At 34.4% G+C, this 15,805-nt stretch overlaps 1 protein-coding gene across 1 annotated transcript; it reads left to right on the top strand.

Moving 5' to 3' along the window:
- Positions 1-7,360: 7,360 nt before the first annotated feature.
- On the top strand, positions 7,361-14,174 carry LOC126612070 (transcriptional regulator STERILE APETALA-like). Its single transcript, XM_050280374.1, has 2 exons — positions 7,361-7,727; positions 12,922-14,174. Exons 1-2 carry the CDS (start codon positions 7,449-7,451, stop codon positions 14,041-14,043), a joined length of 1,401 nt encoding a protein of 466 aa, XP_050136331.1. The 5' UTR covers positions 7,361-7,448; the 3' UTR covers positions 14,044-14,174.
- Positions 14,175-15,805: the final 1,631 nt, after the last annotated feature.

Below are 15,805 nucleotides of genomic sequence, written 5' to 3'. Positions count from 1 at the left end.
CCTAAATAAGATTTGGGGCACAAATAGTGAGAATCTGACTGACTAGGGATTGTCTACCCAACCTCCAGTTTTTTGGTCTGTATCTTCCACTTTTGTTCCTAAAATTCCAAGGACAGGAGTGGAGCTAGCTAGGATTCGTGTTTAAAATAACCATACAAGTAGAAATATTGATATGTTAATTTATAAAAATATACATGGATATCAGTATATATATTATTATCGATGCCCTTGATAGAAATTATGAAAATTTGTGATGGGGTAAAATATCAATTCATTAAGATTTAGTCGAAATAAGAGAAAAAATTTACCAAAAATAATTCAGCAGTTCAAAATTTACAATGGATTTCAACAAAATTTCTATAGTGAACAAGTAGGTATCATCGATATTCATTAATTTTTCTATATTCACCGATATAGGGTAAAATTTGCATTCCACCTCTTCCTATATCGAACATTGATTTTTCGAATATTTCGACAAAAATATCAATAATTTCGTAAATATTTTAAATATTGCCTAGGATTATTTTGTCGGGGCCCAAATTTTAGCCATTGGTTGTAAATGGTTTTGTCATCTTATATACAAGAGAGCCAAACCTAAAGATTATTTGTAAAAATCTCTGGTTATTAACTTATTATTACGTATTTTTTCATATGATAGATGGCGCTGGAGAAGGGGGAGGGGTCAAAGGCCATTTCAGTCCTAACCTCGGCTTTGCCGCCTTTAAGGGCTTGCTCAACTGTATTATCTATTTAAGATCTAGTTTGGGAGTGAGGTGCTTAAAAAAAAAACATCCATGAAAAATTGCTGTGAGGGTTTTAGGTGTTTGGTAAACTGAAAAAAAAAGGCTTATTTTGAAAGCTGCTGTGAGAATAAGCTGAAATCAAAGGAAAAAGCTGAAGCTGCTATTTGCAGCTTTGGAAAACTGGCTTTTTTTCAAAGCACACGGAGCTATAGTGCTTCTTTAATGAAAAGACCCACTATTAGACTGCTTTTTTTTTCCAAAAGCACTTTTACAAAAAAGTTTACCAAACATTCTGCTGATTTATTTCACAGCCGCTTATTCTCACAACACAGCCGTTTATTCTCACAACAGTTTTTTTTCAAAGCACAGCAATACCAAACCAGCCCTAAGAATCATGGAAATCCTTTTCGGATCCCTTCCGTAAAATCCTACAAATTAACAAATTCGAATCATTGAAATTTGATCCAACGATTAAAAACATAACGGCCATTTAAAAATTATAATAACTTTAACCGTTAAATCAAATTTCAGGGACCCAAATTTGTTAATTTATAGAATTTGATGGAAGTGATTCGGAGAGAATCCTTTCCAAGAATCATATCTCACGAAGTTCTAGGGTAAAAACTCAAAACAGTTTTAAATAGAAACAACTTACAACAATTCTTCAAGTTTAATCGATTGATTTATGCTGAATTTATACGTGAAGCATTTCATTGAACAACATATGCACAACAATGATGTCGATGCTTGTCAACATATGCACAACAATGATGTTGAGGCCTATCGAGCATCACCTGCTAAAATTTGCCCAGAAAAGATTTTATCTTATATTTGATAAGCACTGAGCTTGGTACCAGACTGCCATTTGATTATTTGAAGAACCTTCATAGTTAGTTGAAAAAGAAAATGATTTCCATCCACTTATTTTTTCATGCACTCTTGTTTACTTCTAAGTTCTCACTTGTTTCTTTATTCTTTTTTGTGTTTTATTTTTATCTTTTAGACTAAACAAGGAATTAACTTAGATGCTCATTGAATGAGGAGGCGGTCCTCTTAATGTTTTATCATCGATTTATAAAATTTTGTGTTTATGTTTATTATCGCTCATATTATAAATCATCATGTAAGAATGGTTTATGTAATAAGTCATTAAAAATAAGATTGTTTAGTCATCGACTTGTATTAAAGAAACTGGTAAGATACAGTAAAATTATTACAAGTCGTCTATCTATTTGCTATAATTAATTGACTAAACAACGTTAATTTTAATTAATTTTTCATATAAATGATATTTACAAAATAATTGATAATACAAACGGTATTGTTTAACAGTAAATATTAAAGAAAAACTCCTACTCAATTTTAAATAGCCAAGCATTCCTCTAAATAAATCTAAACAGAAATGTAAGCATGCATAATTTAAAAGAAGAGTAGAAAAATCATTTTCCATATGAGAATGACTTTGATAGCATTGATAATGAATGAATGATAGGGAGTCTGTTTAACCAAAGAGAAATGATAGCGGTTTCTTCCGAAATAGGATTTTTATAGATTCTTTACTATCTCACAGTTTAACGTCAATTTTTATTTCAATATTATAAAATATTATATAAAAAATATAAAATAGCAAAATTTATAAAATATTCCGATTTTGCGAGAATCTCTTTAACATTTCTATTAATCAAAATAAAGAATGAAAACAAAAGAAGGCAAGTTGGGCCCCTAACCAAGGAAGGTCCATATTTATGATAGGGTTGACAGAAGGATGAATAAATTTTTCTGAAATTTGAAAGCAGCAGGGCATGCAGAAGGAAGCAGAAGCCAGGCCAGCCAGTGATGGGCTTTATCTCTCTCTCTCTCTACCTGTGGCTGTGTGAGGAGAGAGAGAGAGAGAGAGAGAGAGAGGGGGGTGAGGATATATGGTTATGATAGTTACAGACTGACTGTGGCAGGAACCCTACGAACACTAGTATATCTATTACCTGACAATTAATAACAGTAGCTGCCTACTCTCCTACTCTAGCTATTTTCATCCGTATTTTTTATCCAAACCTTTTAGAGAGAGAGAGAGAGAGACACGGACAGAGGAGAGAGAGGTAGGGGAGTTGTACTTTGCTAAAAAAGATCTTTCAGTTATATTCCATCGAGACAGGGCTAGCCGATTAGACATGAGCATGCCATTCTAGTCAAAAAGCACTCTCCTGTCTTTCCTCTGGCCCCATACCCTTTCCTCTTCTTCTTCCCCACGCGCTTATCCTCTGCCTCTTTGCACGCCCGCCCTTTTTGTTCTCTTCCTTTCGATTTCAGATAGATATATGATTTAGGTTTGAGAAAAACTTGTTTTCTCGTTATATTTTTAGGAGTTTTAATGAAATATTTTCGGTACTGTTAATTTTTAATGAAAATTCATATTTTTACATTTTTTTTGTACTATTTATTGCATCTTAATTTGTCATTTTTAACTAAAACTAAGGTTTTTTTTAGAATTTTCGTTAGTTTTTCTTATATTTTTTTGTGACTAATTTATAGTATTTCTTTATGCTAATCGTTCATATAATAAATTATTACGTAAAAATTTATTTTATAAAAAAAAATTAAAAATAAAGTTGTTTATCCATTAAACTATGTAAAATCAAATGAACAAATTTATATACGTATTATAATGCGTCTATTTATTTGCTGGAATTGATTGACTAAATAATCGTAGTTTTAATTAATTTTTTGCAGAGATGAATTTAACCGAGTGATTTATAATATGAACTTTCGGTTATAAAGACAAAGTTCTGTAGATAAGCCACAAAATATTTTGAGGATGAACTTTTCCTCAAACTTAAGGAGCCAAACTCTTGTTTTTAGGTTAGGAAACATATGTTTGTTCTTTCTTTTTCACAATACGATATGAATCTAAACATAGTTGTTTGTGAAATTTCGGGCGTCCTGTGCAAAAGTTATAAATAGAACACTTTTGCCCTATCACAATAAATAAGTCCTGATTACATAATCTCACAAAAATATATACTAAAACAGTGGAAAAATTATCATATACTAGTATCATAAATAAACGAAATTATATAACTAAAATATGTGATCGAATCTACAAAATTATGTGGACATGTAAAAGAGTCAGAAAACAAAACAAAATGATGAATAATAAAGTAGAAACTAGAAATACTAATCCAAAGTGGATAAACACAAGACCTAAAGACAGCCTTTAATCTTTAGCAAAAAAATAATGATTTTAAAGCCTTAATATCTTTATCTCTTTCCATTCTCTCTGCCCAAACAAGAAACTAAATAATCAAGAAAATTATAAGGGACTGTATTGGCAAGGTCCAACATTGTACAACTATCCAAAAGAAAAACCATGTGGAAGTCCGAGGACTTTTCAAGCCCTATTCGAGAGTTAACTAATGTAATCATATATTATGACACATAATGTATGTATTTGGAAAATAACCCAGTACACCACATACATTTGTTAAAGATATTCTCTCAAAATATGACTCTTTGTCATCTCATAATTTAATGTTAATTGTTGTAATAACATTATCAAATATTGTTTCAAAAACATAAAATGACAAAGAATCTACAATAAGATCCACTTTTAAGAGAGTTTCTTTAACATCTCTTGAAATATAGGTGAAGAGACTGTCTTTCTACTTTTATTATACAAGTAATGTACTAAAACAGCATGCAATTTGTGCATGGCACATGTATCGTCAATCATCTCCTAATATATAGCTGCGGTGGTCATTGTACAAAGAATGGCGGACACAGTTCCACGCTTCCCTTAATAATGTTTTCGGCACCTACAAAACTTTGTATCAAGTTCCTTGAATCTCTGAAATTTTCAACTCCAACTCGAGTACAGCAGCACATATTGCAAGCAAGCTACTCAATAGATATTAGGAAAACCGCTCAACAATTGGATACAAAGTTTTCTTTGATCTAGAAGAGATGGAATTCGATTACAAAATTGGATATGGATGGATCATCCAGAATTAAACGGTTTCACTTTTTTGACTAATCGGATTGTCAAAATATTCATGAACACATAGGATACAATTAAATATGTTTGAGAAGAACATTCAAACTTGAAACATCTTTTAATATTAATAAGAAGAAATATACCACTGCACTACAACGATAGTTTGTTTATCACAAAACTAACCTTCACTCTCACAACTCACAAGTTCATCACATCACATTTTGAGTCCATCGTTAATATTCATAATTTTTTCCCTCTTTCACGTATCTATAAATTCATAACCTCTATTGATTCAAGGGCACTAATTTTTCAACTCCCACAGTTCAGATGTTTAATCATTGTCACCTAATTTTTCTTTTGCTGAGATTTCTTATGTTTCTCTGCTTTTGCCCCTCAAGTTTATTGATGATTTAATTTTGCTTACTAAGTACAATAATGCAAGAGAAGAAATATGTTAGCACAAATAGAACACCATTAAGGATAGAATAGTAATTAAAGTTTAATTTGATGAATCACGAATAATTTATTTATGTATTTTACGCTACGAACTACAAAATAATTTTTATGCATCGGATGAATACAGTGGTTGACGTTTCTGTCTTATTACATGACTTCATACGAATACGAAGTAACAAATTTGAATAATAAAATTCATCGATCATCAAGGACTTGGAACTAACTAGACCTATTAGTTACTAATATGACCAGGGGTCTCCAGTACAGCAACACCAATTGCTACTTACTACCGCTGTTCTAAAATCTTCGCCTAGCGCCGTTTAGGTCCCGTCTAGACGTTAGGCTGCTGGTCACTATTCTCATTAACAGTATGCGTTTGAAAATTAAGAAATGACGCATAGACCCTTGCCTAGGCTTAGCCTAGCCACCTGGCCACCCGTCTAGGTTGCGACTCTCATTTAGACAGAAAACCGATAACTTTCATTTTGTATTTTATGTTTTAAATAAAATGTAAGAGACTTGTTGAATATTTGGATGAACACTCATTATATGTTCTTATACTTTACAATCTATATGTAATTTTATTTTGCAATTTATGTATCATAATATAATTATGTATTTTTTTAAATAAACAAACATTTATTTATACGATATATAATTAATTTACTTAAATTTGTCTTATCCACCTAAACGCTAGACTCCGGCCGTCACCCGACTAGCATCTACTTCTTTTAGAACCTTTCTTATTAGTACTCACAACTCCCTAATAAGAATGCTATTTTTTTTTGTCAATAATAAGAAGGGAACTTTAATGAAAAACTCTCGTTAGGGTTCACTTTAACAAAAAATCATATTTTTACACTAAAAAGTCAATTCCGATACTAATCACTTTACATTTTATTTTATCTTTATCGTTAAAACTCAAAATTTTCAAATTATTTTAATTAGTTTTTCTTAATTAGAACCCTATTTAACAGCACTCCTCTCAAAAACATAAACATCCTCGTGAGAGAAAAAAAAAAAAAATTCTTGGTTTCTTTCCGAAAGAGTGAGGTATTTTGTTGCTTTTGTTTTTGAAAAACTGACAATGTCCATTTTCTTGACAAACATCTGCAACTGATACAGATGCAGGGAGACCAAAAGGGACCAAAGAGAGCTAGGGCTACAAATCCCCTGTAAAATCCAGGGTTAACCCATAAACCCAGCGGTTTCAGAAACCCCACCCCTCCCAGCGGCCGTCTTTGCAGGTTGGGAAACTAAATCTGTATTATCTCATAAATTGATTGTCTTGAAATATATTATGTCATAAATTGATTATCTTTACTATCAATTTAGAACTCTGAAGTGAATTTTACGTTTCTATATTATCCCATGCACTTACCCTGGATTGAATATATAAGAAGAATCAATGGATAAAAATAAGAAGATAAGGGCTGAAGATAAAATTATTATTGGTTAGTCTAGCATTAGTTTTTTGTTGTTAAAGAAAATTCACACTCTCAATCAATTAATTTGAACTATAAAATAAATACTTTATGATTTCTATAGCGAATTCACTTTCTCTCTCTTTTTTTTTATTAAACAATCTTCAACTTGTTTTAATTTTTGGAAAATGATCTTTAAACGTTGATTAAAAAAAAATTTAATTATACCATTTTTAAGATAAAAATATGTTAATCACAAGTTTGTAGACAAAGTTTTGAAAATTAAAGGGTATGGAAGTTGATAATTAATTTGCAAATTTAGTCTTTTTAGCATTACTCTAATCACAATTGATTGGGAGTAGTATTAAGTAAACTAAATTTATAAATTAAATGGTTTGTCATCAATAAGACGTAAATGAGTTAATAAATACTTAAGTAATAATTAATTTTTATATCATTTAATTTACAAATTTAATCTTCAAATTTTATTCTCCTAACATTACTCATTGATTGAACAAAAAATTAAGTACATCTAAAATGACTTGTATTGCAGCGAGTACATTGACATAATAACGTCTTGTCATAAAAATTGTTCCTCCTCTCAGTAGAGCATTGTTTATACTTCAAAAAAAAAAAAAAAAAACAGAGCATTGTTTATATTTTAGATTATTTGATACAGTGAGAGAGGGGATGCGAGTGTGAAATTGCGTATATATATTCAAGAATCACAAAGACCCTCTCTTGGGTCCCTCACTTAAATTGTGTCTTTGTCCAAGATCTTTTTGTCCTTGTGTTCCTTTCTCAAGTGTTCTTCTCCCACCTTTTTCCCCTTCCTTCATGTCTACCTCTTACTCTTCTGCTCCATCATCAACTTCATCATCTTCTTCTTCCCCCACATCCCACGATGGAAATGGAGACGACGGTGCCAATGGAGCTGGCCCTAGCCATGTACAAAGAGGTGGTGATTTCCAAGGGCCATCCTCTTCCAGACGACGTGCCGTAAACGAGGTCTGGCCTGAGCCTTTTGTGGAAGCTCTCGCTTCTCAAGTTGCCACTGAAGCCTCCCGCGCCGTCGGACGACTTGCCGCTGCTCCTGCCCTTGCTAATGTGTTTCAGGTGCGTTTTCTGATAAAATTTAACAGTTATTAACACTCCACCCCTTCTTTTTAGTACATTAACTAATTGCACATGAAGGTTTTTGATTTAGAAATTGTGTAGCAATGCGAAATATGAAAATTTATGCTTTAATTTGATTATTTGGGAAGTTTGGCATGGTAAGCTGCGTTAGAATCCGACTAGGTATACTGAGAGACTGATGGTTTTTATTCCAAAAATGGACAAAATATTAGTCTAGTCAAAGGGCATCATATATGTATTATTACACTAGAAGACCCTGCTGCCAGACCAAATTTAATTCAATTGAGATTCCCCAAAAAACTAAAAATATTAAAAAAACTAAAAATCATTTGGTTTATGGGTATTGTTTTGTTTTTTGTTGGTGAAAACACGAGAAAATTTCTGTAATCACCTATAAACGAGTACAACGAGTTCTGGGTTTTGTTCTAGTCCGCCTTACCAAATTCGGATCGGGTTTATTTAAACTACGGAGAGGAAGATTCGAGTTTAGTCGGAGAGATGGACACACTGTTGCATACTTTAGTTTGTTACTTGGTTTAGCTATGAGCATCCGAGAGAAGAAACTGTTTTGCTTCAGAAAGTAACTGCTTTTTTGAAGGGTCATTTTCTCAATCTCTTCTATGCAACAATAATTTAATGTCCCTTTCACAAGCAGGGGGGATTGTGTAAGCTTCTTTGGATTTTCCCACTTCACAAAAATGGGACTATTTTTGCACTACTCTTTTTTTTTCTCCTTTCCCTTTCCAAATCCAACGGAAAAGGGTTCTTTTGGCTTTAATTTTCCTTTCCCTTTATTGGCATGTAACCCTTTTGAGCTCTAGCAATCTCTCTCTCTCTCTCCCTCTGCTTTTTTGACTGAGCTTTTCTACAAATTTTTATTGGGATGCCTTTCTTCTTCTTCTTCTTCTTCTTCTTGTCTCGGATAGGGACCTTTAAAGCTTGGTTTTATCACTTACCATTTGGAATCATATAGCAAAATTTAGGAAGCTGAGTGGCCGAGGCTTGATTGTACAAAAACTGTACGTTTCTATATCTAACTAACGTTTCTCTTTGCAGTTATATTTTCGCTGCGATAGCCATTAATGTCCTCTTTTGTTTTTTTTTTGTTTTTTTTTTGAGTTTTTCAGTACTATATGCAAGAATATTATAGTGCACTTTATTTCAGACTAAATTGGAATTTAAAGTACAAAATTATTCATGCGAGTAACGTACAAAAATTCATTATCTTGTTTTTTTTTTCTCTAATTTATTGTAAATCTGTTATGCAAGTCGTCAAGAACAAGATTCCAGGAATATATCACCGTTGGATCTGTTTTAGGTTATGTTATGTTTTTGACACTTAAAATATTATGTTTTCAGCATTTAAAAAGTAACAAAACAAAATGCTACTGGATTTAAATAGTATTACAATCGAATATATTACTACTAAAGGCTAAACCACCGGTGGAAACTAGACTAAGTGAAAGATGAAAATTTTGAAAATTTGAACTCGGAAGAGATTAAAAAAAAAAAAAAATCATGTAATCACATAAATTGTATGGATGAAAATAATCTAAAATCGTAGAAAGGAATTTCAAGTCGAAGTTAATGCCCTAGAAAACGTAAACAATTCAAATAAATCGTAAAAAGAAAAAGTCCTTGAGCTTGATGTGAATCCAAACGGCTTTCTATATGAGGGAGGTAGATATGCATAGATTGAGGAGAGGGTTGAGATGTAGAGATCTCTGACAGTTGATGGGTGCCATGTCAAAAAACCTTGCATGCAACTGATGCAAGTGGCGTATGCCATACAGCACATGGAACCCGATGCGTTTTTTTTTTTTTTTATTGGGTAAACGGAACCCAATGCTTGTTTGGTTTACAAGCTGATGTCTACTTGTCAACTCCAGAAGTGTGCTTGTCTCTTACTAACATGCTATGCAATACCATCCGGTGACTTGTTATTTCTCTGTGTTTGCTTCTTTGTTTTTTTTCCTTTTGTTCGTCTTTTAAGACTTGCTTTGCCCTTTTTTGAATGTTTGAAAACTGTTTGGGAGCCTAGCTAAATTTTGAAAAATTGATAAATTTTTAAAATAATTTCACCCTTCTTTCTAAAAATATTTTAGAAGTATATACTCTTCTAAGATTAAAAAGAAAGTTACAATCATCGTAACAAAGTGTATTCTTTTGTCACACCGCTTAACATGTATGCAGACAATACTTAAACTTGCATAACTATATGAAACCGTGTTCTCTTTTGATCGAATAGATGATATACAAGCCTATTTAGGAGCCTGATCCCGTTTTGTGGTGTCATATAGCGATCGCCAACCTACCTATTTTCTGTTTCTGCAAAACGGAATTTCCCTCGTGAAAATCTTCATATAGATCAGTATGTTTGTGAACATAAAATAATATCATACGTTACACAGTAAGCATGAAACCATTACCCGAGAACACGTACATGATCAAGTCTCCAAAAGCAAGAAAAAAACCAAAAAAGATAAGAAAGGGGAAAGAAGATCCAATTAGAGCAGGAAAACGTGCATGAGTAGTGCACGCACGGGTGGGATTTAGAGGAGTCAAAGAAAGTAGGGGTGGGGAAGAAAAGATTCTCTGCTTTTAACGAGACAGGCTTTGGCTACACCTTTCTTGGAAATGAAAGCCAAATATACGTGGGGAAGTACGCAAAATTTGCAATCCTATGTTTTTATTATGTCAAGATGTATGTGTATGTTTGTTCATAGCTTTATTATCCTTGCTAGCTAGGTACATCTTTCCTCCATGGACCACATGATTAGTTATCTAGATGTTCGATCTTTGTCCCTTTCATGGTCCCTAGCTATGTTTTTTCATGAATATATAATGATATTACAAAGTGTTAAAATCGAAGTCCGATGAACAATTTTTTATGTATTGATATATCTGTATAGAAAGTTCCAGGATAAGTATAATTCGTTAGATTTTGTTCATTGAATTCCTGAACAATAATTTGAGAGGCAAAAACCAATGTATCGATTTTAGTTACTGTTACAAACAATAGTGTGCTCACCTGAAGTTCCAATTTCTTTAATATATCGATTTTAGTTACTGTTACAAACAAACTGTAGAAAATCTCTTATTATCTTGTTGAATGCAAACGAATATAGTCCTGTACTTTGCTTCTTGTAAGGTATACGTTGGATTGAGTAATAATTAATAAAAGCAGAGAGGAAGAGAGAGCAAGAGAGAGAGAGGTGTCAGTCTCCAGTGTTCATGATAGTCGGCTGGATCGATATATCAGTCGATATCAAATAAGGGGTAAGGTCATCTCTTTTTTTTCTCTCACGCTTTATTTTTTATTTTATCGTCTTTATAAAAAATTTAATATAAAATATTGATGTGATTTAATTGTATCTATTCAAATAAGAATTCAAATAGAAATAAAGAGAAGGGAATAGAGATTAGAATTCTCCTATTTGAATAGATAGAGTTAAATCATATTAATATTTTATATTAAATTTTTTATAGAGACAATAAAATATAAAATAAAGTGAGAGAGAAAAAAAGGAGATGAAAATAAGAAGAAAAAAAACCTTACTCCTTATTTGATATCAACTGATATCAAATAGAGATTAGAATTAAAGAGAATCCTTCTCTAACAAATAATGCTCATACAGCACTCAGGCAGCAACATTATGTACAGAAATACGTACAGATACAGAAGGATTTTGGGGTTTTTGGGGGGGGGGGGGGGGGGGGGGTTGGTAGGGAAGATGAGAGATTTGCAGAAGTGATGAAATGATAATTATTCATCAGTAACTGTACACTACACAGCTGACACTTTTTCTAGACATCTCTCTGGCTGATGTCTTTTCTTCCTCACTCTTCTCTTACTCTCCCACAGCCCCTATTCTCCTACTACGTACCCTGCCACTCTCCTCCCTATAGTGTTTACTCTTTCTCTGGCTCTGCTGATTGCCAGCTGAGCTGCCTGCCCTCGGGGTCCACCTTCAAGGTCCTCTCTGTCTCTCTAGGGTTTACGCGCATGGCATCAACTGTCTGCTCCGTGTGTGTCTAGGGTTTTGCATTTGATTCTCTTCCCTGTCCACCCTGTGTTATTTGCCCTAGCTAATATTTGCTAACATCCCAAAAACCATTCAACCCACATAATTAATTAGTAATTAGAAAGGGATCTAGGTCTTTGATAATATTGTTTTATTTTTATATTAGAAGAATTATTTAAGTTGGGGTTCTGCTTGCCTCTTATCTATAATTGGTTAAACAAATTGAATAATATTGCACGTACCAAGTTGATTAATGATTTGAAAGAGATTTTGTCCTTGATGGTGATTGTAATATTGTACTTGTTTCTTTTTGCTTGTATACAATTTGCGGTCAATTTATGGTGGTTAATTAATTACATTGTGCCATTCCATTAACTGCCTTTTAACTGGTTAAAACACATACCCTATCTGACACCGCTATTCGTACCCGTAGATTCTGACCCCTCTATTAAATACGGACTTGAATTGTCTGCCCTCCTATTTCGATGCTCTTTCCGTGCCTTCCTGTTTTGTGTAGTCACGTTAACATTTTATATTGTTTTTTTATAAAAATAATAAAGCAAAAAGAAATAGTAATATAAAACGTTGACGTGGTTTAACCGTGATCACATAAACAGAAGGGCACGATGAGGGCACTGAAATGAGAGGGTAGACAATCCAAGTCCATTAAATACACATATTATCCTTACCTACTCATGCATGCGTGCCCATCTTTCCACATGTAATTAATTAGATTACAATATATGTTTATATTAAAATTTTTTACGTTGACGGACTGTATGAAATAAAGAAATTAATAAACAAAAAATTAATAAGAATGAAAAATAAAAATAGTTAATCAATAATTAATAAAAAGGTTGTTAATTAAATGATGATTAGGATATTCAAGAAGTCTTCTTTTGTCAATTAAAATGATTTAAGTGTTTTAATTAATAAAAAAATTGAAATTAAATGATGTAGCTTGTCCAACTCATTTGTCATTTAAGATAGTAAAAAAATGTGATAAAAATAGCATATGAGTAACACTTCCTTATGCTGTGCGTTTTAATTCTCATATTTTCCGTACAATATAACATGCATGCAGTGCATGAACGAGTAACCTACATACTGAAACTCATCTAGTACGTGACATTTTTTCCGATGTGCAGGTTTGTTCCACGTGGCGCGCCGTCTCGCGCTCTAACCTTCTCTGGCATCGCCTTACCCGCCGTATCTGGGGCCGGACAATTCTCATCCGCGACACGTGGCGCGACGAGTACATCTACTGGCATCGGACGGCCACAAACTTCCGGACCCCGAGGTCAGCCCACACGACCCTCCACTTCGACCTATCCGACGTGGAAGACCCTGACGGCCTCACCTGCCGGTGCCTCACTCTCTCCGACGCCCACCTTGCTTGCGGCTTCGCCGACGGCGCCGTCCGCCTCTTCGACCTCGCCACCCGCCTCCACGTCAGCACATTCCGGCCCCACCTCCGCGACCGCCTCGGCCGATTCTCCCGAGCCGTTACCGGCATCGTGATGACAGACTTTACTCTCACCTTTGCCACGCTGGACGGAGACATCCATGTGGCGGTCATAAACGGTCCGCAGGTCACTCGTAGGGCCCACTTGGGTGACGTAGTAAACGACGGTGTTTTGGTTGACTTCACCGGATCCGAAAGATGGTGGGTCGGGCTGTACGCAGGAGTTCCGGGTCGGACGTTTCACATTTGGGATGGTTTGACTGAACAATTGACTTTTGTCGGCGGGACGTTGTCGGATCCGGAGGCCGTGATGGGGTGGCACATGCTGACGGAGATGACCGAGGCCGTGGGGCGAGTCCGAGTCACGAGTCGGGAAACGGCCGTGGCGTGCACGAGCGCGCGTGTGATTGTCTTCGATCTGAGGAATCAGGGAATTGTGTTGAGTGAGGAGGAGTATAGGAGAGGGATAATTGTGGGAGCGGCTGACGTGAGCAGGTCGGCGTACATTATTGTGGGGAGGAGGGGTTTGGCTAGCGTGCGCTGGAGTGACACGCTGGAGGAGGTGTGCAGGTTTAACGTGAGGGGGGCGGCGCAGATGGCGGTGATGGGGTGCATGAACGAAGGGTGCGCGCTAATGTGCGTCGGTGGGGTGGTGAGGGTGTGGGAGGTGGAGAGGGGGGCCTATCTGTACAGTTTCAGGGAGAGGATTGGGGAAGTGAACGCTTTGGTATGCGATGAACGACATGTCGCAGCGTGTTCGGGGGGTACGAGACTGCACCTTTGGGACTTCGGTGCAGCAGATTGAGTAGTGATTTAGTGTAGGAGGTTAAATTTAACTTTGATATAGAGTTATGTTGGATTTATCAGACATTATTGGAGTATCACATGATGTGAAATGTGATAAATGTATTTGATTAAAATTCAATGAAGATATAATCATTGATTGATATGCAGTGTTAACTGATCAATTATCACACTATGCGGTGTTCAAATGTATAAGTTGACGCATCGTGGACAAGCTATCAAGCCTATTTTCTTACCAAGTATGTAAGTAAATGTGTATTAATTTCTGCTTCAATGGTTGGAGTTGAAGCTTAAATTCTTAATTAAAAAATTTTAGGTTTTAATATACTTTTTTTGCATTAATGATTCTATGCTAAAATTTTAACCCGGATTTATGAAGGAATAAATTTATACAAAATTATATTTTGTTAACATTTTAAAAAATAAGATTTATGTAGCTTATCATAATATATTTTGCTTAACATTTTAACTTAAAAATATTTAGATTTCGACAACAATTAGAAATTTACTATACTGGCCTCATGAAAAGTGTATTTTATAGACCTTTTGGGTGAATTTTGATTTAACTAATTTTTGTACTTGTTTGAGTTGTTGGATTCAATTTTGGGCCTTCAAATCTTTATTTATATTATTTAATTTGATGATCATATTCGATTTTAATCTGTTAAATTTTTTTTTTCACCATTGGATTTATTCATATTTTGGGTTAAATTTGCCTAAATTTTAAGTTTTAACCCAAAACTTATTTTAGTTCCAACAATTGGAAAAATGATTGGGTTAGTTTAAAACCTAGATTTCGGTGTGCCAGCCCTTTAACACTGACCTAAATTTTGGGTTAAATTTGTCCAAACATTAAGTTTTAACTCAAAACTTATTTTAGTCTCAACTGTTGGAGAAAGATTAGGTTAAGACTAAAACCTAAATATTAGGTTTTAACTCAAAAGTTGGAGATTGTCTTAGTTAGGTTAATATAAACAAGGGGTGTACTATCCACACATCCCATTTTACTTCTCACATACCCCTTGATAATTTTTATCCGTTGATATTCTTCAATTCATCCGATCCGACGGTCGAAAATTAAAAAAGTGTGTGAGAAGTAAAATGGGATGTGTGGATATCACACACCTATAAACAATCCATCATGTCTCTTTTCCAACCAAATGTGTCATTAAGTAGACGCGTATTAGATCAGGCTGAACGGAACAATCTATCAGCTCCTATTCCGTTACATATGGGCTAGTTCAAATATTTCGATGCACATATACAGAAGTAGTTTATAATAGATCGTCGTTTTTAAAAAAGAAACAAAACTTGGTTAAGGGGATTAATGAAAACAAAATAATTAAAATGGGTAAATAGGGTATTGGGAGATGGTGAGAGTGACAAAACAAGGCAGGCAGAGGAGCGAGGGAGGAAAGCAAAATGGAGACTCTGTGGCCTGTGGGTTTATGTACTGTAATGTGATGGAGCAAGGAAACTGACATAAGAAGTGTACTTTTGACTTGGGTGGTGATATCATCAGATATGCTGCAGAATGATTTATGAGAGAGACAGAGATAGAGAGAGAGAGAGAGAGAGAGAGAGGCGTTTGACCTGGCACCAGACACAAAAGATGAACTCTTTTTTTACAATTTTTATACAATTTGTTTCTTCTTTCTTTTTTCGTCTAGTTTTGTTCAGGTTCTGGAGCTATAGCCTATGTCTGAGAAGTTGCTTTCTGATTTTTATTGACTTGTATTCCGTAGAGTGAACAGTGAATATAT

Source organism: Malus sylvestris, chromosome 17 (assembly GCF_916048215.2).
Source record: "Malus sylvestris chromosome 17, drMalSylv7.2, whole genome shotgun sequence".
NCBI lineage: Eukaryota > Viridiplantae > Streptophyta > Magnoliopsida > Rosales > Rosaceae > Malus > Malus sylvestris.
The sequence above is the reverse complement of the archived record's forward strand: the minus strand, read 5'-3'. Positions and strand labels throughout refer to the sequence as shown.

Coding starts and splice junctions, on each gene's coding strand:
- LOC126612070 (XM_050280374.1), top strand. CDS start 7,449: ATGTCTACCTCTTACTCTTCTGCTCCATCATCAACTTCATCATCTTCT. Junction 7,728..12,921: donor CCCTTGCTAATGTGTTTCAG/GTGCGTTTTCTG, acceptor TCCGATGTGCAG/GTTTGTTCCACGTGGCGCGC.